The following is a 9,250-nucleotide window of genomic DNA, read 5'->3' as shown; positions in this document are numbered from 1 at the left end:
TTTCCTTTTTTTTTTTTTTTAATTTAAGTTCTGGAATATAGGAAATAAAAAGTTTATTTACTTTAAAATACTGCCTTTTCAGAATATATATTTCAAATAATATTTTTATATGAAATGAACTCTATATTTTTCTTTCAGTATTCATCTCAGAAACTCAATTAAGTGGTCTTGGGGAAAAAAAAAAATCCTTCCATGTTGTTCCAGGTCCCGTTCAAGAAGTTCTTCCAGTTCGCAGTCAAGATCTCGTTCCAGTTCCAGAGAACATTCGAGATCTCGTGGGTCGAAATCAAGGTGAATTGAGGTAGCATCTCTCTGTAAAGCAGAGAGAAAAAGTATTTAAAGGCTGCAGAAGGTGTTGCTGCTTTTTTTCCTTATTTTGCTTCTACTTGTCAATTTTATTTTAGCATTAGATAACTAATGCACTTGCCTTGGCTTAATTTTCTCACCATGAAATGTTTCCATTGCCAGCAGTGTTCCAAGACATTCCCATGATTGAATTATGGTGGCTATTTTGGATTATTCAAGGTTGGTTATTTCGGATTAAGATATGATGAAGTAGGAAGATGAAGCCAAGAATTATCCCCAAATCTAGTATATGAAAGTTATGTTTATAATTTGAAATAAAATTAGATACGCTAATAAAAAGAATATTTAATCATTATTAAAGGAAAGGAAAAAACACTGCCCAAGGCAGGTTTTCTTTTGTAAGGCATTTGTTTCAGTATTTACAGAAACAACTTTGACATTTATATCAGATAAAAATTCTTAGGGAAGATTGTATACATATAATTTCTCTTTAATTTTACACAGAATATTGTTAACAGTTGAGATAAAACAGATGCTCTTCATAAATTTCACAAACTGAATAAAGTATGGTTGGTTAGTCTAGTGTAGGATATGGTCTTATTTAAGTGTGATTACTTGCTTTTAATTTGTGTTTAGTAAGATTACTGTTGGGAGCCTTCAACTCAATTCTGACTCTGTGACCTATATGACAGACTAGAATTGCCAAATGATGTTTCCTAGACTGTACTCTTTTATGAGAGCAGATTGCCTGGTCTGTTTTCCTAAGGAACAGCTGGGGAGTTCAAATCGCCAATCTTTTGGATAGCAGCCAAGTGCTCAGTCATTGTGCTACCAGGGCTTCTTAGACCTATAGACAGAAGCATCATCTATAGAGGAGAAAATGAAACACTAGTTATTACTTTCTGTAGAAGTTTTTCATAATAAAAAATGCTGCCTTTTATTTTTAAGTTAAAGTTTATTGATGTATCTTCGTAAAAATAGTTGTTTATTAACTGTCTTAGTTATCTAGTGCTGCTATAACAAAAATACCACAAGTGAGTGGCTTTAATAAACAAATGTATTTTCTCATAGTTTAGGAGGCTAGAAGTCCAAAGTCAGGGTGCTAGCTTAAAGGTTTTCTCTCTTAGCTTGCTCTGGAGAAAAGTCCTTATCTCTTTAAGCTTCTACTACTGTGTGATCTTCATGTAGGTTAGTATCTCTTTTCCCGCATCTCTGCCATGCTCATTTGTTTAGTCTCTTTTATATCTCTAGAAATTGATTTAAGACAGGACCCTGTACTAATTCTGCCTCATTAATATAACAAAGATACCACATTCTCAAATAGGAGTATAACCACAGGCATAGAGGTTAGGATTTACACAACATTTTTGGGGAACACAATTCAATCCATACCATTCTACTCTTTGGCCCACCAGAATTCATGTCCTTGCCATATGCAAAACGTATTCATCCCATCGTCATCCCAAAAGCCTTAAACACTTTGAATCTCATCTTGTGGATCATCCTTGTCAAATATGGGTGACTTTAGGTTTAATCCATCTTGGGACAAATTCTTCTTCATCTGTGAACCTGTAAAATCTAGACTACAAGTTACCTGTTTCCAAAGCACAGTGGTGGAACAGCACAAGGTATACATTTTCATTACAAATGGGAGAAATAGGAGGGAAAGAAGGGATAATAGGTATTTAGCAAGTCCAAAACCCAACAGAACAATTTACATTGGCTCTCAAGACTTAAAAATAATCCTCTGTTCTCTGAGACCATCTAGACAGTGACCCAGCTATTAAAACTGAGTATTGGCCATACTCTCTGGATTCTCTGGTAGCATAGTGGCTAAGACACTTGCCTGCTAACCAGACGGCTGGCGGTTCAAACCCACCAGCCACTCCTTGGAAGGAAGGTTGGGCAATCCTACTTCTGTAGTGATACTGCCTCGGAAACCCAAGGAGGGGTCGCTATGAGTCAGGGCTGACTCGATGGCACATAACAACAACAACAACAACTCTGGATTCTGAGTGGAGGCCTCTCGGTCCTAGGCTTCCATTGTATCATCCAGACACACTGGGATGGGGGACCTTATATCTTCGGCTTTGAGCAGCCCCATTCTCTTAGTCTGTCTGAGCGGCACCCCCACCTTATCAGTTCCAGCAGGCCTCATTCTTCACTGTGGGCACAGTAGCCCCACCCCCCTCAGGTTTGGGCAGTAGCCCTATCCCTTTGGCCAAACTGAATGGCAGCCTCACACTCCAGAACTAAGTTGGGGAAGATGAGACTCTTTGAAACCTGGGAGGCTATAGCTCTACCCTTTGACACCTGAGAGTGTATGGCCCCATCCTGTGAGACAAAGACAGCTCAACCTTCTGTGTTCATTCTAACAGTTATGGTCATCTCTGAGCTGCTGTAGGGATAGTCTTATTCCATTTTTGGAGGATGCCACATGTAGCTCTTTTGGCCTGTTTCTTGCCTATGGAATTCCAAGAGGCAGACAGTGTTCTCCGCTTACCTGCTTTCTCTGTCCCCTTTAATCTAATCTGATGAGTTTCCTGTTGCGGTAGTTGGTTAGATCCATTAGTTACAGACATAATCTCTTTAACCAGAGATTATGTAGCTATATCCTTGGTTTAAATTCTAGGATATGCATATTTCATTTGTACAACAGAATTTCCCATATCTTTAAGTTTTGTTCTCGTTTTGCACAGTTCATTTTTTAAGTCCATCTCTCCTTTCAGATCATAAGTGTGTAGGAGGAACCCCACGACTCCTTAAAGATCTTGCTTAGAAATCTCCTCAGCCAGATATCCAAGTTCAACACTCCACAGAAGTTCCTTCCACCAAACACTTGAACATAATTCAGACAAGTTCTTTGTCACTGCATTAGAAAGTGTTAGCCTTCATCCATTGTCAAATCTTTTACTTAAAAAAAAAGCTTCACCAGAAACACATTTGACATTGACATTTTTAGCAACATTCTGTTTGTTGCTGGTGCATATATATTTTCTAAGACAATAAAGACTTTAGCTCTCCTGTGTCCTTCAGAGCCTTCACCAGAATTGACTTTGATTTACATAATTCTACCAAGAGTCTCTTCAAAGCAATCTAGGCTTTTACCATTAAGCACCTTAAAACTCTTACAGCCTCCACTCATTACCTACTTCCAAATCTGCTTGCACATTGTAGGTATTGGTTAGAACAGTACTTCTATTCCTTGGTACCAGATTCTGTCTTAGTTATCTAATACTGCTATAATAAATAAAAGTGGGTGGCTTTAACAAACACTGATTTATTTTTTCACAGTTTAGGAGTCTAGAAGTCCGAATTTAGGGTGTCAGTTCTTAGGTGAAGGCTTTGTCTCTCTGTCAGCCCTGGAGGAAGGTCTTTTTCTCTTTGGAGCTTCTGCTTCTGGGTGATCTTCATGTGGCTTGGCATGTCTCTTCCCCCATCTCTGCTTCTGTTGCTTTCTTATTTAATCTCTTTTATATCTTAGATTGATTTAAGACACACCCTAAGCTAATCCTGTCTCATAACAAAGACAGCTCATTCCCAACTGGGATTATAACCAGAGGCATTAAGGTTAGCACTTATGGCACATATTTTTGGGAGACACAATCCATAACACTGACTTACTAAAGCTGAATCTGCTAACATTAGAGTACAACTGAAATACAACAGTATTAAGGAGAAAGGAATGACATACACATCTATTAAGCTAATACAAAAAAGAAAGCATATATGGTTGTATTAATGATGTATTATTGTTAGTCATTTTATTTTAGTGCTTCTTAGATGAAAATCCTTAAGCTCTAGTATTCCTTTGGGAAGCACTATAATTAAGTTTTACAGGACAGCCTTCATACTCTTCCTAAACATTTTTCATTGCTTATAACTTTCCAAAGAATTCTCCTTTTGGGCTTTCTGATTTTATTTTAAGCCCAAAGGTGAATTTTTTGGGAAGTTTGAGCTAAATCCCTTCAACCATAATATGTAAATGAAGAAGAAAAATTTTTGCATTTATACATTTGCACATTTATTTCTGTCTGAAACATGTGAATGTCAACACTTCATATTTCATGAATAATGGTCCTTCATGAAAATAAATATTGAAAATATAAATTAAATTTCAAAAGTTACTCATTATATTTTTCTTGACTATTTAGTAATTTAGTAAATTGTTCTTCCTTTTTCTTGTCCCCTATCCCTGCTTTTTCTATAGCAACTTCAGTAATGAGTTAACGTAATTTCACATGGAATTATTATGCTTCAAGAAGTTGTATATGAAATACCTACTTTTCCCCAAAGTAGAAGATGTATTTTCCAAACATAAAGTCTTGGTTTTTCTATTTGTGTATAATTTTAAATGCTTTTAAAAAAAAAAAAAAAGAATCTTCAATTCTATTTTAATACACTTAGCTGGTTTTCAGTTACACAGTATGAGACTTAGAATTTTAAAAAGAGATGAAATTAAAATAATTGTACTTAAGTAGACTTGTTTCATGGTTGAACCAGAAGTCTTCTGTTGAATAAGCAGTAAGTACTCCTTAAACAGTTTTCATAGTTGTTATAAATCCCCTGTTTTGATATTTTTGGAGCTATGTGTTAGCTGAACAATCTGCCTTACTTCTTTATTTAATAAAATGTTTGATTTGTTTCTCAATCAATGAAGATCCAGCTCCAGGTCCCACAGGGGCTCTTCTTCCCCACGAAAAAGATCTTATTCAAGCTCATCATCATCTCCTGAGAGGAACAGAAAGAGAAGTCGTTCTAGATCTTCTTCATCTGGTGATCGCAAAAAAAGACGAACAAGATCACGGTCACCCGAAAGGTTTGGGTTTCTGTAGAAATAAGAATGGGTGTTCTTAAGTGTGTTTAGTAGATTAACTAAACTTTCTAGTCAAGAATTAGATTTTTATTATTTTCTTTACTTAAACTCTAAAATGTACTTTTGACTGTTGTGCTTCAAAAAACAGACTAATTGCTATGTTTTTCCTGCGTGCTTTAATTAGGTTGTTTAGAAAAGTTGTGAATCAAACTATTCTCTTCAACTCTTTGACAGTTTTGTTTAAATCTTTATTTCCATATTTAATTATTATAGCCAACTCTCGGTTATTTCTGTCTTTTAAGATTTTGATTCAGAAGCTGTATGTTGAAGTAATTTAGTGGTTAATACTTATATGTATAAATTTATGCTATTTTTTAAGTAATTGGAAATCATAGGTATTCTAGGGCTTTTAATAAAATCTAACTATTCAACATTATTGGGATTCTGTGCTTACGTAGATAAATGGAAATACATTTCCACAGCATATTATTTAATGCCCTTTGTCTATAAGGAAATTGTTCCTTTTTCTGATACATTTTTTTTATATTACAGCCCAAATCTATTTTTTAGATAAAGACCATTATTAGGTTACTTTATATGCATTGGCATTTTTAAAATCTGAAGAATGCGGTTGTCATCTGTTAGCCTTTTCTTCAACAGGCTAATTGATTACTCAGTTTCATTAACTTCCTCATGGTTTGCAATGTCTTAATAATATAGTCATTTTAATGACTTCATCTGTAATCTTTATAAATTTCCATGTCCGTATAAAGACTTAGGTAAAGTCTGATTTTTGCTGTATTCAGTGGCAGGGGTACTTCATGATTCCTACTTGTATGGAACAATTCATTTTGTTTTTCCCTTACATTCATTTTGGAACTTAGATGCTAAGGTACACACAGCTACTCTTGTTTTTGTGCATTTGTTTTTCTTTGTAAGAAAATTATTCTGTACATGAGTGAACGTCATTTTGTTGCTTTCTTACCACTTCTGCAAATTTTTATCTTAGCCACATATAATCCCCCCAGTTTGTTGTCATCTAAACTTAATGAACATGTTCTCTATTCCATAAGCCAGGTGATTGGTGAAAACACTAAACAACCCTGAGCCCAGGGCCAACCCCTACGGAACACCACTACTTTACCCAGGTTGATATTGACTTACTCATATTAGCTGCATGAATATAACCCTGTAACTAATTGTATAGTCATCTTGTGTGATCTAGATTTTCACAACTTAATTATTTGTGAATATATTCTCATATACAGAAGCCTTGCTGTATATGTTTTATATATAGACTTATCACACTTTCTACAGTGTATCACAGATTGGTTTAATCACACTTCCATTACCAAGTTTATATGCCTTTGTGGATCATTATCTGTAATTTTATACATTTTTGCAAGGCTTTCTCCTTCATTTCCTTAAATAATTGAGAGGTGGCTATATTTTGCAATGAGAAGATATTTTTTAAAGAAGTAGAATTTTAAATTAGGCTTATACTATTACTGGGCTCACATCCAAAGTCTAAACACCAGATAATTTTATGTGTCTAAGTCTGTATCTTAGTTTTTAATTATTCTCTTTGCCAACATTAAGGTGTGTTTTGTTTTTTATATTCTTGCAGTCTTATGAATGAATACCAGAATCTAGCTCCAGCTTACTGCTTGCATGTTTTCTTTATTATGTCTTGCAGGCACCACAGGTCATCTTCTGGATCGTCTCATTCTGGTTCCCGTTCAAGTTCAAAAAAGAAATAATGTATTAAAATTTACATCTTTAAAAAAAATGAATACAATGCATGAAGCATATTTTTTAAGAAGTTGATGTCTTACTTGGTCAGAAGTGCTAAATCTGCTAGTAGAGGTGCATGCCTTTCATTGCTTTACAGAACAATACAGCTGTGTTTATTTGTGAAATTAAAAGTAAATAGCATTTTAAGCCATAATGCCCCAAAATAGATGCTGTATTTAGCATTCATTATTTAAAACCATTGCTTTATTTAAAACCATCTCAACTATAACAAAGTGCTTTGTTTCTTAATTTGAACTGTTTCATTTCTGAATATGGCTGGTCTGTTTACGAAGACAGAATTACTAAATTTTTCTGAACTTTGAGCATGTTGGCAAGGACTGGTGGTAAACTAGTTAGAAGCCAGCTGTTTAAGTTAACCTGGAAAAAGTACTTGTTTGTGTTAACTTACGTCTAAGTGACTCCTTAGAAAAAAATCTAATCTAAGTTGCAAAAACAGCCAATTAGAAACATCCTTATTTTGAAATTCCTTATGTTAAAAGTTCCTTAGAATCATTGTATTTTTTTTTTTTTTTTTAATGTACTTTTACTTTTGACAACACATTTAATGGAGAAATATCTCGGCGAATTGTAGAAGGAGAAAGTTGTGAATCCTTTCTCTCTTACTCATGCATAATTTTGGGCAAGAAAGAAACGCAGTCTAAAAATTCATTTCTTCTTGTTCATATGGGTGGCTGATGAGAAAAAACATCTTATTTTGAAATGTTTATCTTACTATTTTAAAGAGTTTTATGTGGTATTTTTAAAAAATCTGGTCGTGTGGTGTGGTAAGCAAGACTAAATCATAGTTGTTGAGCAAATTGAAGAAAGCTAAAGTACATTTTTCTTTGGGTAAAAGGCCAACAGAAATATTTTGGGTTTAAGTGAACATTTGCCTTGCGATGTTTAACTGTAAACAGCACTGCATAAAATTTTCTTCTGAAGTACAAATGAATGCTTGTTTCTGTGATGTAAGCAAAAATCATTATTGTTCACATTCGCTTACAGTTATTTATGGCTTAAAATGCTTTCAGAGTTTATTTCTCAAAATTAAAATCTGGTCATTTGAGCTCAATTTTGTCTTCTGGTTTAAAAATAAAAAAGTTTCTTTTAACAGTATCTTCAGTGACAATGCAAGGTAAGTATATTAAGGAAATCAACAGTCTGTGCTTGGGGGCTTTTTGTCAGGGGATAGTGATTTATTTTTCCCCTTAATATTAGTATCTGCTGCAGTTTAAATGAAAATTAAAGCAGGATATCTGGTAGACCTACCAAACAAAATTCTTTTTTTTTTTTTTTTTTTTAAATGAGTGTTTTTCTCAACTGATCTGAAGATCAAAGCATAATATCTTACGTAGAACTGTTTTAATAGTATTTTTACAGTGAACTTGCCCAGGTTTTTTTATGCCTTATTTTTTTGCTATGTTTACTGTAGGTTGCACAAGAACTTTTACTCTCTTGTAATTGTGCCTCAGACTTCTTGAAAGTTCACCTTTTAAATTGCCCAGATTAAATGATCTTCTAGATTCTACATGGTTTATTCTTGTGCTTTCTGTATTTAAAACTTTGGCTGTACTAAGCAAATGCAAGGTTATAAATTTAGCTAATAGTAGTTTACAGACAATTCAGATGATTATGATTTCATTTGGTTTAACTAAACTGTACTAGTTCATTTCATAAGGAAATGATGCTGTAGACAAATGTAAATAAAGCCTGTGAGTCAAGCATCAAGTGGTGTTTGTTAAAAATAAACTAGATTTTTAAACTCTGATCTGATGTTCAAATCACAGTGTTGTTTGTTACATTTGATTGCACATTTTGAACTATATCCACTTAGCATTGTTGTTTTGTAACCTTGTTTTTATATATGAATCCTTGGTTTAAAACATTCCAAAATCATGATCCCTGCAAAGGTGGGTGTTGAATGCTTATTTTCAGAACTTTACATACCTTTTTCGATGTGATAAAGTAGGGGCACATCAAAGTGTGCTACCTGATTTTTTTTTTTTTTTTTTTTAGCTAATTATGTCTCTTTCAGTTTTGTTGAGAACATCACAGCAAAACATAAACTGACTCAAATGTTTCTACATGTACAATTCAGTGGCATTAGTTCACGTTGTGCAGCCATTCTCACTCTTCTGTTCTGAGTTGTTCTTCCCCCATTAACATAAACTCACTGCCCCCTGAGGTACCTATCTAGTCTTTCCAGTTGCTTTTGTCACTTTGATACCACATAGATATTTCTTAAAAAAGCCCAATGCTCAAGGCAGACATTTTTTACTAGTTAAGTTAAACTATTGTTTAGTTTTAAAAAGACTTCAGAGGATGTTTTTTATT

At 34.1% G+C, this 9,250-nt stretch overlaps 1 protein-coding gene across 1 annotated transcript in view; it reads left to right on the top strand.

The window, feature by feature from the left end:
* The window catches only part of ZRANB2 (zinc finger RANBP2-type containing 2), a 33,475-nt gene extending 26,593 nt beyond the window's left edge, over positions 1-6,882 (top strand). The window contains exons 8-10 of the mRNA XM_007948324.1: positions 205-291; positions 4,967-5,125; positions 6,819-6,882. Of these exons, the coding sequence (XP_007946515.1) occupies positions 205-291; positions 4,967-5,125; positions 6,819-6,882 (310 nt within the window). The remainder of the gene's footprint in view (positions 1-204; positions 292-4,966; positions 5,126-6,818) is intronic.
* The last annotated feature ends 2,368 nt before the right edge of the window (positions 6,883-9,250 follow it).

Source organism: Orycteropus afer, unplaced genomic scaffold, assembly GCF_000298275.1.
Source record: "Orycteropus afer afer isolate SDZICR_OR568_19922 unplaced genomic scaffold, OryAfe1.0 scaffold00213, whole genome shotgun sequence".
Classification (NCBI taxonomy): Eukaryota; Metazoa; Chordata; class Mammalia; order Tubulidentata; family Orycteropodidae; genus Orycteropus; species Orycteropus afer.
The sequence above is the reverse complement of the archived record's forward strand: the minus strand, read 5'-3'. Positions and strand labels throughout refer to the sequence as shown.